Raw genomic sequence first — 13,324 nt, forward strand, 5'->3', positions numbered from 1 at the left:
ACCCTGAGGAGGAGGAATCTCCCTTCAGGGGAACACGCCTGGCTCGGGGAGGGCCCAGAAGCATTCAGGCTCAGGAACGACGCCGCCGCCGCCGTCATCCCCAGCTAGCCGCTGTTCTGGCGGTGGTCCTGGACGCATCAGCCCCTGCTCCGGTGATGGTCCCGGACCCCCCGCAGCAAGCACCACGGACCCGGGTTCCCCCTCAGCCGGCTCCTCATATCCTGTGTTCCCCGCCAAGTCAAGGTTCCCCGCCAAGTCGCCCAAGCCCCACGCCAAGTCGCCCAAGCCCCACGTCAAGGCCCAAGCTAGCAAGGATGAGGTTGAAGTTGAGCTGTTTGACCCTGATGCCCAGCACACTGTAATGTTTGGTGATAACCACAAAGATCATTTAGAAGAGACACCTCAAACCCACAGTCAGGCACGGCAGCGGAAGGGTAATGATTTGGGATTATTCTGCAGTAACAATCACCAGCACCAGTCCTGGGTACTTTGCAGTCATAGATCCAACCATAAACTCCTCTGCTGGTGGTGACAGATGCATGAAGCTGAACAGTTACTTCATGTTACTCCTGCTGGAGGTGGATCTACAAGCAACCGAGTCGTGGGTGTACTTAGTGTTGCCAACATGATATTTCATCTAAATAAATAATGGCTATACAAGTATATCTGACTAGGACCCGCTATGACCAGATGTTTTCACACAGGACGTTTTTTCGTACAACTCCACATGTGTTCACACAGCCGACTACAGACCGACTCACTTTAAGATTTCCTTGGAGTAGCCGACGCTGGAGCCTTTTTTGTCGGGCGTCCCGAGGCAGCTGGACTTCAGCAGCGTGTGTGGCCCCCGGTCCAACATCATGGTGGAGGTTGCCGTGGCGATGACAGCCACTGCGTCACGTACCCTGGCCTCGATGTTGTAGTCCCATTCGTCATATGACACAGAGATAAGCCCTGGGAGAGAGGGAGGGAGAGAGAGAGGGTGAGAGGAAGGGTATGAAGGAAAGGAGGTGGAGAAAGACAGAATAGAGTGAGAAAAAAAGGTGGGTGCAAAAATAGCAAGCAAGGAGCCGTGGAAAAATAGCATTTTATAGCAATAATAAAAAGGCAATAGAGCGTTTAGAAAGAGAAGCAAAATTAAAAGTGCAATTACACCTCAGGAATACTATAATAGATATAATATAATAGAAAATTAACACGCCGACTCTGAAGCACAACGATGCCAGTTAAAAATTATGAAAGAAAAGCTGAATGAGAGCATTATCCTGGTCATTATCCTGGTCAGCCCTGGTCTATAACCAGGGCTGCACATAAGTGGGCCGCCAGAGCGTATGCGCCGTCAAAATCCACAGTGCGCTGTCAATCTTGTGCTGCGAAGCGCTTTTGCGTACCAACAGCTGGGGCTCATATTATTGGTTGTGGCCAGACCAGAATACTAATATTTCATTTCATTTCATTTCATTTTTTATTTATTCCATATCATGGGAATAGTTCACATATGTTCCATTCCATGATGGAAAAGGGGCAAGAAGAAGAAAGCCTTATATGCCAAGCCCCTTTCTCAAAAAAAAATAAAACAATTCATATAAAGATGGTCTGTCCGTCTATTCAACAATCAATACTTATATAATACCAAAAAAAGGAATAATGAAAAAACAAAAAAAATAAGAAAACATACACACTAACTCACCAACAATATAAAAACAGAAACAACAAAATATATTTTACCCGTTAAATTCATATTGTCTAATTGTATGGTCTTTGTACAATTTTTTGAACTGGTGAATATTTCTACAATCTTTCAAATCAGCTGCCAAGGAGTTCCATAATTTTACACCAGAAACTGAAATACACATTTGTTTTAAAGTGGTGCGTGCAAACGGATGTTTAAAATCAAATTTCCTCCTATGGTTGTTATCTTCCGAACTAAAAACAAAAAAACGTTGTATATTTTCAGGCAATATTCTGCTTTTTGCCTTGAACATAACTAATAAAGTCTGTAACTCAATAATGTCTTTAAGTTTAATTAATCCTGCATTAATGAAAAGTCCATTGGTGTGTTCTCTTGCCTGCTTTTTATGTATGATCCTTACTGCTCTCTTCTGTAAAATAAACAAAGGCTTGATATTTGTTGTGTATGTATTCCCCCAAACTTCCACACAATAACTAAAATAAGGCAAAATAAGGGAGCAATATTAAAAAATCTATTGCGAGAGCTTTTCCCCAGAACTGCCACTCAAAGTTGGTACTGGCCAATCACAGCGCGTCATTACTCGCTCTCCATACTCGTTGCGGCGGTGGGTTGGGCAGGAAGAGAGGTAAGGATCAGCTTTACTGAACAAACCCCGACACGTCTCGTCAAAATGTCCAAGAAGCAAGCGCCATTAAGTAATTATTTTGGCGTTCCACCACCACCAACTACAAAGAGACGCCAAACTGAACCACTACCCGAATCGAACAGAAAACGTGTGTTCGCCGAGAAGTGGCTGCATGATGTTACGCGGCGACGTGCACCGTACGTTCGCGGTCCAGCGTATCCTACCCCGTAAGCTCTGCGTTGGTGCAACGCGGAACCATAAATCAGTCATCCGTCACTGCATGCAGCAGACGCTGCTCTCTGATTATGGCTCACAGTTTATGAAAACCCCAAATAAAAAATAAATTAGAGAATATTTTATGAAATCAATAAACAATTCCATCATCAAAATTATAACAAATAAAGGTTCAAAATATCTTGCTTTGCATGTAATAAGACTAGGTAATATATTAGTTTCACCTTTTAAGTTGAATTATTGAAATAAATTCACTTTTACACCATATTCTAGTTGAATTATTGAAATAAATTAACTTTATAAAGGACCATATTGAGCCATTCATCTTTATAAGTGAATAAATATCATTTTGCCTATAACTTATTCCTGCATCCCTCTTTTATCGATCCGGCGAGACGGGTCACCGCGTTTTTGGAGGCCCAAGTCACATATCCAGGGGCTCCTCTGAGCACCAGACCAAAATAATTATGTGTGCAGCCCTGGCTATAACTGTGGTCCCCTGCCGCTGTTTTTGTCACAAGTGGCTTTTGGAGGAAGTGACTATCAAATGTCAGCATCCATTTCTTACAGCCAAACAACTGTGCTTTCAGGTCATTTTCCATGAGTGGTTTGGATCGTGTGTTCATATCTGAAGCGTGCGCCGTAAATGAATTGGAAAAAGGGGATCCTGCCTTTTTCAGATAGTCTTGGTGTCAGCCGCTCAAGCAAGAGGAGCTGGAGCAGCGGATGTACCGAGATAAACCGGTGGCAGAGTTACACTGTGAAATGACCTGATGTCCCGCTGAAAAACCTTCAAAACAACATCCGACTCCAGAGAAACCAGAGCGGAGAAGCTCCGCCCAGATTTTACTTCGATTGATGGAGTTCGTAAGGTTCAGACATTTACTAAACTACCGTTTAGTAGACGTTAACAGAAATCAGTACAGCTGCCACGTTAAGAGGGTGTTTGGGTGTGAAAAATAGTTGATGCAGCTGATCTCCCCGAACACTTAACCCTGCTGTCTTCAGGTCAAGGAAGGAGGAAGAGAAGAAGGAAGCAAAGAAGGAAGGGAGGAAAGAAGGAAGAATGAAAAGAAGGAAGGAAGGAAGGAAGAATGAAAAGAAGGAAAAAAAGAAGGAAGGATGGAAGGAAGGGAGAAAAGAAGGAAAGAAGGAAGAAAGGGAAAAAGAAGGAAGGGAGGAAAGAAGGAAGGAAGGATGAAAGGAAGGATGGAAGGAAGGAAGGAAGGAAGGAAGAAAAGAAGGAAGGAAGGAAGGAAGGAAGGAAGGAAGGAAGGAAGGAAAGAAGGAAGGATGGAAGGAAGGAAGGAAGAAAAGAAGGAAGGATGGAAGGAAGGAAGGGAAAAGGAAGGGAGAAAAGAAGGAAAGAAGGAAGGAAGGAAGGAAGGAAAGAAAGAAGGATGGAAGGAAGGAAGGAAGGAAGGGAGAAAAGAAGGAAGGAAGGAAGGAAGGAAGGAAGGAAGGAAGGAAGGAAGGAAAGAAGGAAGGAAGGAAGGAAGGAAGGAAGGAAGGAAGGAAGAAAAGAGGAAGGGAGAAGAAAGGACAGAGCAGGAGGAAAGAAGGAAGGAAAGGAAAAAGAAGGGAGAAAGGAAGGAAGGCTGGAAGGAAAGAAGGATGGAAGGAAGGAAGGATGGAAGGAAGGAAGGAAGGAAGGGAGAAAAGAAGGAAGGAAGGAAGGAAGGGAGAAAAGAAGGAAGGGAGAAAAGAAGGAAGGGAGGAAAGAAGGAAGGGAGAAAAGAAGGAAGGGAGGAAAGAAGGAAGGGAGAAAAGAAGGAAGGGAGAAAAGAAGGAAGGAAGGAAGGAAGGAAGGAAGGAAAGGAAAAAGAAGGGAGAAAGGAAGGAAGGAAGGAAAGGAAAAAGAAGGGAGAAAGGAAGGAAGGCTGGAAGGAAAGAAGGAAGGAAGGAAGGAAGGCTGGAAGGAAAGAAGGATGGAAGGAAGGAAGGAAGGAAGGGAGAAAAGAAGGAAGGAAGGAAGGAAGGGAGAAAAGAAGGAAGGAAGGAAGGAAGGGAGAAAAGAAGGAAGGAAGGAAGGAAGGAAGGAAGGAAGGAAGGAAGGAAGGAAGGAAGGAAGGAAGGAAGGAAGAAAAGAGGAAGGGAGAAGGAAGGAGAGAGCAGGAGGAAAGAAGGACAGGAGAATTAGGTCATTTTGACCCGAAGACAGCACAAGGGTTAAAAGACTTTATCACAAATAAGTATTGCATTTTACAGTTTAGAAAAATATGAGCTGTAAGAGGTTGACCCTGGTCCCCTCTGAGCCAGCAGCGTCCAATCACAGCCCTCGAGGGCGGCTGTCCTGCATCAGCACACCCTGATAAAAACAACTGTATCATCAACGTACTGACGAGCCGATGACGAGGCCTTGAATCAGAGCAGGGTTCGATGAAATCTCCAGACTATCGAGAAATACTGAAATGCAACATAAAACCAGGAAACTGGGGTCCTCCAAACGTATAACCAAAAAAAGCCCCCAAGAAGGGCAGCTGAAACCACCATTGACCTTTGTCTCTTCACCAGGAGCTCTGATATTTAGGGCCGAGCACTTACAGTGCGAAGGCCCTATTGTATTTGTAGGAATTTTTGTCTTTCTTTCTTTCTTTCTTTCTTTCTTTCTTTCTTTCTTTCTTTCTTTCTTTCTTTCTTTCTTTCTTTCTTTCTTTCTTTCTTTCTTTCTTTCTTTCTTTCTTTCTTTCTTTCTTTCTTTCTTTCTTTCTTTCTTTCTTTCTGCCCCCCTAAACGTGCCCCAAAAGTCACCAAATTTTGCACACAAAAATTTGATATTTAATGGTTTGCATTAATGGGTGTGGCAAAATGGCTCAACAGCGCCCTCTAGAATACTTTTCTCTGTCATAACTTTTGAATGGTTTGACATAAAGACTCGTGGGTGGTGTCATCTGACTCGGTTTTTAGTACTTTACCTTCATTGGCATGAATTAGCCCCGCCCCTTTCTTCTGATTGGTCGATATGTGATACTTCCGATTTTCTGCAATAACTTTTGAATGGTTTGACATAAAGACTCGTGGGTGGTGTCATCAGACATGGTTTTGAGTCCTTGACCATAATTTGTGCAAATTAGCCCCGCCCCTTCTCCTGATTGGTCGATATTTCATAGTTCCTTTTTTCTGCTATAACTTTTGAATGGTTTGACATAGGAAGTCGTGGGTGGTGTCATGTCTGATATGCTTATAAGGGGCGGTGGCCATGAGTGCGAGGGCCCGTTCATCGCTGCTTGCAGCTTTAATTATTATTATTATTACATTTTAGTGATGTGTAAAAAATGATGATGGTGTACCTGGAGGGAAGACAGAAGGAACATGGTCCGCATCCCCAGCCACGAGCGAGGGCACGATCCAGGTGAAGCCGTAACCCGTGAGGCCGACGGAGCGGGCCACCTCGAAGATGGTGCTGGCCTCCTCCTTGGTGCAGTAGAGGAGGATGACGGGACTCTGCAGCTTCTTCAGCTGGTTCTGGATCTTGGAGTCGCCGTCGTCCACGGACATGTCGAGTAGCAGGACTTCCTCCAGCTCCCAGCCCACGAAGCTGTTCTCGATGGTGCTGCGGACCTGGTTGACGAGGAAGAGGCGACGTGAAAACGAGTCGGCTGCCAGCACGAGGCAGAGGAGCGACGGAGACATGGAGGAACAGAGCTGAGATGTCTCCTCCTCCTACAGCATTTAAAAACAGTCCTCACGCTTCTCCTGAGAGTTGGACGCACTGGCCGGTTGTTTGTTGGACACGATAAAAGCAAGATTACGTAATCTCCCTCCTAAATGTGACAGTTACCCACACGGTTGAAGAAAACTGTCCTTAAAATTTCATGGCAACCAGTCTTACGAAAACGCGCATGACACCACAGCATTTCTATTCGTGTACGTCTAACTTATATGTGAGTGACAATTAGATTTTTAAAAAACTTAATTTTATTTTTCAGCTCAGAAAATAATTACTTTTCCAACAACAACAGGAAAAAGAATGTTGTGTCATTTCAATGGGAAGGAAGAAAGCTGTTCAGCTTCCCGTTAAAACACAATTTTATTTTCGAATGGAAGACAAAATGATCTATTCCTGTGTGTTTGTCTGACTGAGGGAGGAAAGAGAGAAGAGATGGAATGAGATTCATCATTCTGGATGGATGATGGATGGATGGATGGATGGATGGATGGATGGATGGATGGATGGATGGATGGATGGATGGATGGATGGATGGATGGATGGATATTGAGGTATGGTATAGATGGATGGATGGATGGATGGATGGACGGATGATGGATGGATGGATGGATGGATGATGGATGGATGGATGGATGGATGGATGATGGATGGATGGATGATGGATGGATGGATGGATGGACGGATGATGGATGGATGGATGGATGATGGATGGATGAATATGGATGGATGGATGGATGGATGATGGATCAATGCATGGATGGATGGATGGATAGATGGATGGATGGATGGATGGATGGATGGATGGATGGATGGATGGACGGATGATGGATGGATGGATGGATGATGGATGGATGAATATGGATGGATGGATGGATGGATGGATGGATGGATGGATGGATGGATGGATGGATGGATGGATGGATGGATGGATGGATGGATTTGAGGTATGATAAGGATGAGTGGATGGATGATGGATGATGGATGATGGATCAATGCATGGATGGATGGATTGCTGCAGAGAAGTCGGGTTTCACTGAAAATCTCTCAATACTGTACCGATTTAAAAAAGGGAAAATTAATTTAAAAGGTAATGAATTACTAGAAATCCTCATTCTTCACACTGAGTGCTGATGCAGGCTCCAGGGAAGACTAAATACTAAACAAATAAAGTGAAATACCTCTGTAAATAGAAAAATAACTGAACATTTTTTTATTCCCTTTCTTCCTTTTCTTGGCAAAAACATAAAATAAATACAAGTACCAAGTAAATGTTTGGGCACCCCAGAGAAAGATGTTCTCAGCCGGCTTTAAGGTGGTCAGAACCTTCATCAGGCCACGTTACGGCCGGCTGACATGGTTAACAATTAAGATCCATGTGTATTCGGCTCAGTCACGATGTACTTTAGTAAATGATAAGTTATTATCATGTAAATCAAAGACAAAATAAATTAACTCTAAAAATAGCGTAAGAGCTCCCTGAAATTAGGAAAATAAATATGAATGAGATTAAAAATGCAAATATATTCAGCCATCAATGATTTGAAATGATTTAAAAACAACTACAAAATAATTAACCTCTTTAAAATATATTATTATTTTCTTTAATTTTTAAAGAAAAACGAGCCTAATAAGAACTGTATTAGCTTGATGTCGAGGTCAAAGACAGCCAGGGCTTTAAATCAGGTGACTGGCTAGGTTTTGGGGATGAAGAATCCACGTGTTTCCAGATCTGGATAGAACCTTTTTATTTACCCTAACCATCTCTAAACTACTGAAAATGGTGCCTGTAACCCAGTGGGAGGGCGGGGTGTAGGTGTGTGAGATGATGCCGACTCTTGACATATAAATCCAAGCATGGTATAAGCAGCATTAGGGCTGGGTGATATATCGAGATTTTAATATATATCGATATATTTTCAAACGCGATATGGTACGAGACAATATCGTTTATATCGATATACCTTTTTTTTTTTTTTTTTTTTTTTATGATTTTGATATAGCTTATTTTGTGACAAATTGACATGAATGTTTTATTTGAGATTTGCACAAATGTTTTGTTATTTGCACAACTGTCAACCTCAGTGGAAAAGTCTGCCTGTTACTGTCTACATTGTATTAATTGCACAGTGTATTTGAATTTAATTGTTATGCAGGAAAGGGATATTTTATTTTAGTTTCATTTGTTTTATACATTTTGATATTGTGCAGACCTCTGTTAATAAAGGTACCTGTGTGACATTTGGCACGAGGCTTTGTATTAAAACTGAAGGTTTTTTTAAGGGTTTGCCTCAGAAATAAATAAAGCTAACAGAGATGCTATGCTATAATGCTTTGGGGGAAACCCCAATTATGTCACAGAAAAAATATCGATATATATCGAGTATCGCCATTTAGCTAGAAAATATCGAGATATGACTTTTTGGTCCATATCGCCCAGCCCTAAACAGCATTATACAACCCTAAACTGTGTTCAAAAATATATATCAGTATACCGTAAATGAATATGCCGGTGTACCGCACAGCCCTATGGTGGGCGATGCAAATTTCCAAACTATATAAAAACTAATTTACTTCCCAACAATCAGCAGCTTTATAAAAGTTACCTTAGAAAACTAAAAGTTTACAAAGCAAACCAAAACAACAATAAAACCCAGCACAAATTAATTCCACAGAAAAGTCTGTAGTTAGACCTTTTTGCAGCGTTTGGAGACAGAATTAAGACGTTTACATTTGCCCTGCAGTCAGTAGCGCTGAGGACATTTCAAACAGAGGGGAAGAATGGACTCATTTATGCCCATCCAGGAAGAAACCATGAAGTTGTTTAGGAAAGAGCTGAAGATGAAAAGCGGATGGTTAATGATCCAAAACACACCTCATAATCCGCGATACACATCCATTATGAAAATACTTTAAATCCTGCAACAGTGCCACGGGGTTGTTTCAAAGTTCTGACCACTCAGGGTTTTATTTTCTGTTATTTTGAAATTGTTAAGGACAAAAAAAAGAAAATAGAAATAAGAGTCTTGTTGGAAATATCAAAGGAATCTGTCATCTTCAACTTTTTACCTCGTGGAGATCAAATCATCTTTTCCTCAAAACTGCTTTTCACACCAGAGGTGCCCAAACTTACGCATGCCCCGCATTAGTCGGCTGATGTGACGTGAATCTGACTAGCGAGAAAATCTCCTGAGAGGAGAACGGTCACTCGGTAGCATCCTTCACCTCATCCCCGTCTCTCTTTTTTCATTGTTCGTTTAACTTTGTTCAAAGCAGAGACGCCGTCCCTGCTGAAATATTATCATGAAATACGATTAGCTGACTCTCAGTAAACTTTTCTCTTCCTCTCAGACGTGTGTCTGATGTCTAAAGTTGCTGAGGATCTCATCTGCTCTGCGCCCTGGAGATAAGCCGGCTGAAGCCTCGGCGAGCGGCTCCGTTCCAAAGGACACGTTCAGCCGGTCCGCCGTTTCCATTAAAGCAGAATGAGCTCGCCACTTACGCCGCGATACTCATCGCCTTTTAAAAGCTTGAAACGAAGGCTTTCAAATAGTAATTAGGATGATTTTTGCAGAGTTAACATGGCTGTTGCACAATAAGACAGGTGAGATATCCAGCAGATCACAGGAATTCAGATTTGAGTCGGCAGAAAACCCAAGTAAGAGGAGCTGAGGTATCCGTCTGTCATTTAAATGCTCAGCTGAATAGTGTTGTTTTTGTCAGCCTGTTTCAAGTCTTTGGGTCAAGCTATCATTTAAGTTTTTATTAGTTTTAGTCACGTTCATTCTCCTTTTAGTTGTGTCAAGTTTCAGTCGACTAAAAGTCTGAGCATGTAAAGGCTGAATTATGGTTCTGTGTTAAACCTATGCCGTAGGGCAGGGATTGTCAACCGGTGGTCCGCGGCCCTCTGGTGGTCCGTGGCGGTATTGCAGGTGGTCCGTGAAATTGTAAATGGAAAAAAATGATAATTTAAAAAATATACCGTATTTTCTGGACTATAAGCCGCTACTTTTTTCCTAGGTTTTGAACCATGCGGCTTATACAAAGGTGCGGCTATTCTGTGGATTTTTCTTCCACCGCTAGGGGGAGTGCTAACCGGAATTAGAATAAAAACTAAGACAAAATAAATGCAAAGAAGAATACTCTACTTCTTCTTTAGCAGATAGAAGTAGAAGCAGATTTCAAACAGATGAATAGATAAATAAATACTGGTTATTTTCTCTTGGTTCTGTCCATTTTTAATCAGCAAAGTTGCTGCCGTGTTAAAAGACACTGTTAGGAAAGGATCTATTTAGGTACAAACATGTACATCATTTGCAGTTCAGAATCCTTCTGTACATGTAGTAAATATCTAATCTAACAACATAAATATCTGCGGCTTGCATATCTTTTTTTCTAAATACAGCGGATGCGGCTTATATACAGGTGCGGCTTATATATCTTTTTTTATTTTTTTTTTTAAATAGAGCTGATGCGGCTTATAGTCCAGAAAATACGGTATATCTATTCTTTAGGCTCAATTTATTTTCCATTTACTATTCATTGTTGTGAATAATTTACCCATCCAAATTATGTCAAAAGAGTGAGAGGGAACTTTGTCATATTTTTTTTTTTTTCGCACTACTTTTATTTGATTTCCATTGCAATGTATGTACTGTCTATATTTCGTAATTATATATTTGAACTTTTTTACCTTTTTACCCCTCCCCTGCATGCGTGTGTTAAGTGTACTGCTGCTGAACAATGTGAGTTTCCCCATTAAGGGAAAATAAAGGATAATCTAATCTAATCTAATTTATTATAAACCTTCTTGGCTTCCTATTGTTCATTTTTCATTGACGTTTTTTTTTTAATAGCAAAACGTGCAAATAAAAACAGACACTGATGCAAATGAATAGCCTATATAGGCCCATACTCTTATTTAAAAGCAAGGTGCAAAATAAAACAAACATCCCCAAAAGCAGTGATCCCCGAGTTGCTTCTTGGTTATAATGGTGGTCCCTGGGACAAAATCAGTTGAAAACCTCTGCCGTAGGGTACTGGGCTACGTGGGAGTCTCTCCGTAGCCTACGACGTAGCCTCATGTGCACCTCCCAAAAAAATGGAACTACGCATCGAGGCGACGCAGACCCAACGCAGACCGAGAGGGCTGTGATTGGTTCGCTTGGTAGCAACGCATTTCTGGTTCCGGTTCGTGAAGCAGTCGTGAACTTTCAGCGCTCTTTTCTTCGTGTTTGTGTGATTTTTTTTTTTGGGGTTGTTTTGCACAATAGTTGTCCTTATCTCTTTGATTCACTGTGACCGGAAAAACCAGAAGCTAAACAAAGTATCAACTAGCGCTCTGGGGGGGTTTTGCACCGTGGAGAAATGGAGTGACGGAGAAGTCCGAAGGATTCACGACGGCGTCACGGCGACGGCGTAGACTCTGCGTTGATTTAACGCAGAACCTTGAATCAGGCTTTAGTCTTATTTTAGTCTGAATTGTCCAGAACCATTTTAGTCTAGTTTTAATCAAAGATTGTATTTAACGAAACCCATTTTACAAGTTTACAGTTTTCTTATTATTATATTTTTGTTACCTTATAAACTCAAGAATACATTCATTCCAGATACAGAAGACTCTAATTTGAGTTTACAACGTATTTATTTTTTCCTGTGATTTCTTCCCATCACATTTGGTTTTCTTTTCCACCACGGGTCCTGCAGAATAACTGCTTTATGCTTCTCTGTGTTTTAACAACGACGTTACTGACGTTTGAAAAGTAAAGAAGAGACTAAAGTCCCACAGTTGTCCAGGTTTGAGAGCGTCTTCCTGACACGCCTCCACGTTTACCTGCACACCTTGGTAGTGTTGTTTCTGTCAGCCTGTTTCAATTTTAGTTTTAGTCTAGTCTTTGGGTCAAGCTATCATTTTAGTTTTTATTAGTTTTAGTCACGTTCATTCTCCTTTTAGTCGGGTTAAGTTTCAGTCGACTTAAAGTCTGAGCATTTTAGTCTTATTTTAGTCAACAATTGTATTTAGCCAAACCAATTTTACAATTCAAACAAGCTTATCTTATTATATTATCGTTACTTTATAGACTCATACATACATTCAATACATTCATTCCAGATACAGAAGACTCTAATTTGAGTTTACAACATATTTATTTTTCCGCATTTCTCCCCATCTTTTTCTTTTTCGACGACACATTGGGTTTTCTTTTCCACATCAAAGTGTATCCAAAGATGGCTCTTCTTCTTCTCCAGCCCAAGAGCAGATCCCCGCGTTTCTCTATGTAACTTAGTTTTTAATTGACGTGAACCTAGAGCTCTGCGTTAACGGCATCAGCCTCTAACTCTGCAGCTGCATCTTCTGGATCTGATTCCCCGCTGCAGCGACTGGGATTGAGGACTAACGTCACCCAGCAGAACTAAACCAGAGGAACTACTGAAAACATGGGGATTAAGGATCTTTGGTAGAACATTTCATCTCAGAGTTTTTATTTTGTAATCTACATTTTAGTCTTGTTTTTATTCATCTACGATATTGCATTATACATTTATGTATTGTTATCGTCACGTGACCATTATTTTCGTTGCGTCTCGTCTCGTTTTCCTCAGGTGATAAAGTTTCGTTGACGACGATATTTAGTCATAATTTTAATTGAAGAAACCAACTTTACAGCTGAATGTGTTTTCAGCCGTTAGCTTTCCCATTAGCAGCGTGCTGATGCTACTGGAGTCACTTCACATTAAGGCATCTGTCATTCCAGATATCCCTCTTTAAGTCTCTTGCTTTAACTGGCTTTGACAAGTGGGACACTTAGAGGAGCTTGTCAGGCAGAGACGACGTCCCCCGTCCCTGTAAGAGCAAATGCAGCTCAAAATTTTCACGTGTGTCTTGGTGCTGATTTACCTTGTTGACGAAGTCCTCGTAACCGGGGTAGTACGAGGTGACGATGGAGAAGATGTACCAGTCGTACTCCTCCATGATGTTCAACATGACGGAGGCCTGCTGCTCGATGGACGGCCCGAACTGGAAAAACATGGATTGGTCGTCCTGGAAACCACAAGGACACAAAGCCAGTTGTTAAACACGGTCACGAGCGTTTCCACCTCCTGC

The 13,324-nt window shown here is 41.7% G+C and overlaps 1 protein-coding gene across 1 annotated transcript in view; it reads right to left on the reverse strand.

Moving 5' to 3' along the window:
* Positions 1–13,324, reverse strand: part of LOC133458283 (glutamate receptor ionotropic, NMDA 2B-like) — a 176,639-nt gene that overhangs the window by 84,960 nt on the left and 78,355 nt on the right. Inside the window, exons 2-4 of the mRNA XM_061738059.1 lie at positions 13,118–13,261; positions 5,843–6,113; positions 762–954 (exon numbers count right to left, since the gene is read on the reverse strand). Of these exons, the coding sequence (XP_061594043.1) occupies positions 762–954; positions 5,843–6,113; positions 13,118–13,261 (608 nt within the window). The remainder of the gene's footprint in view (positions 1–761; positions 955–5,842; positions 6,114–13,117; positions 13,262–13,324) is intronic.

This window comes from Cololabis saira, chromosome 1, assembly GCF_033807715.1.
Source record: "Cololabis saira isolate AMF1-May2022 chromosome 1, fColSai1.1, whole genome shotgun sequence".
NCBI lineage: Eukaryota > Metazoa > Chordata > Actinopteri > Beloniformes > Belonidae > Cololabis > Cololabis saira.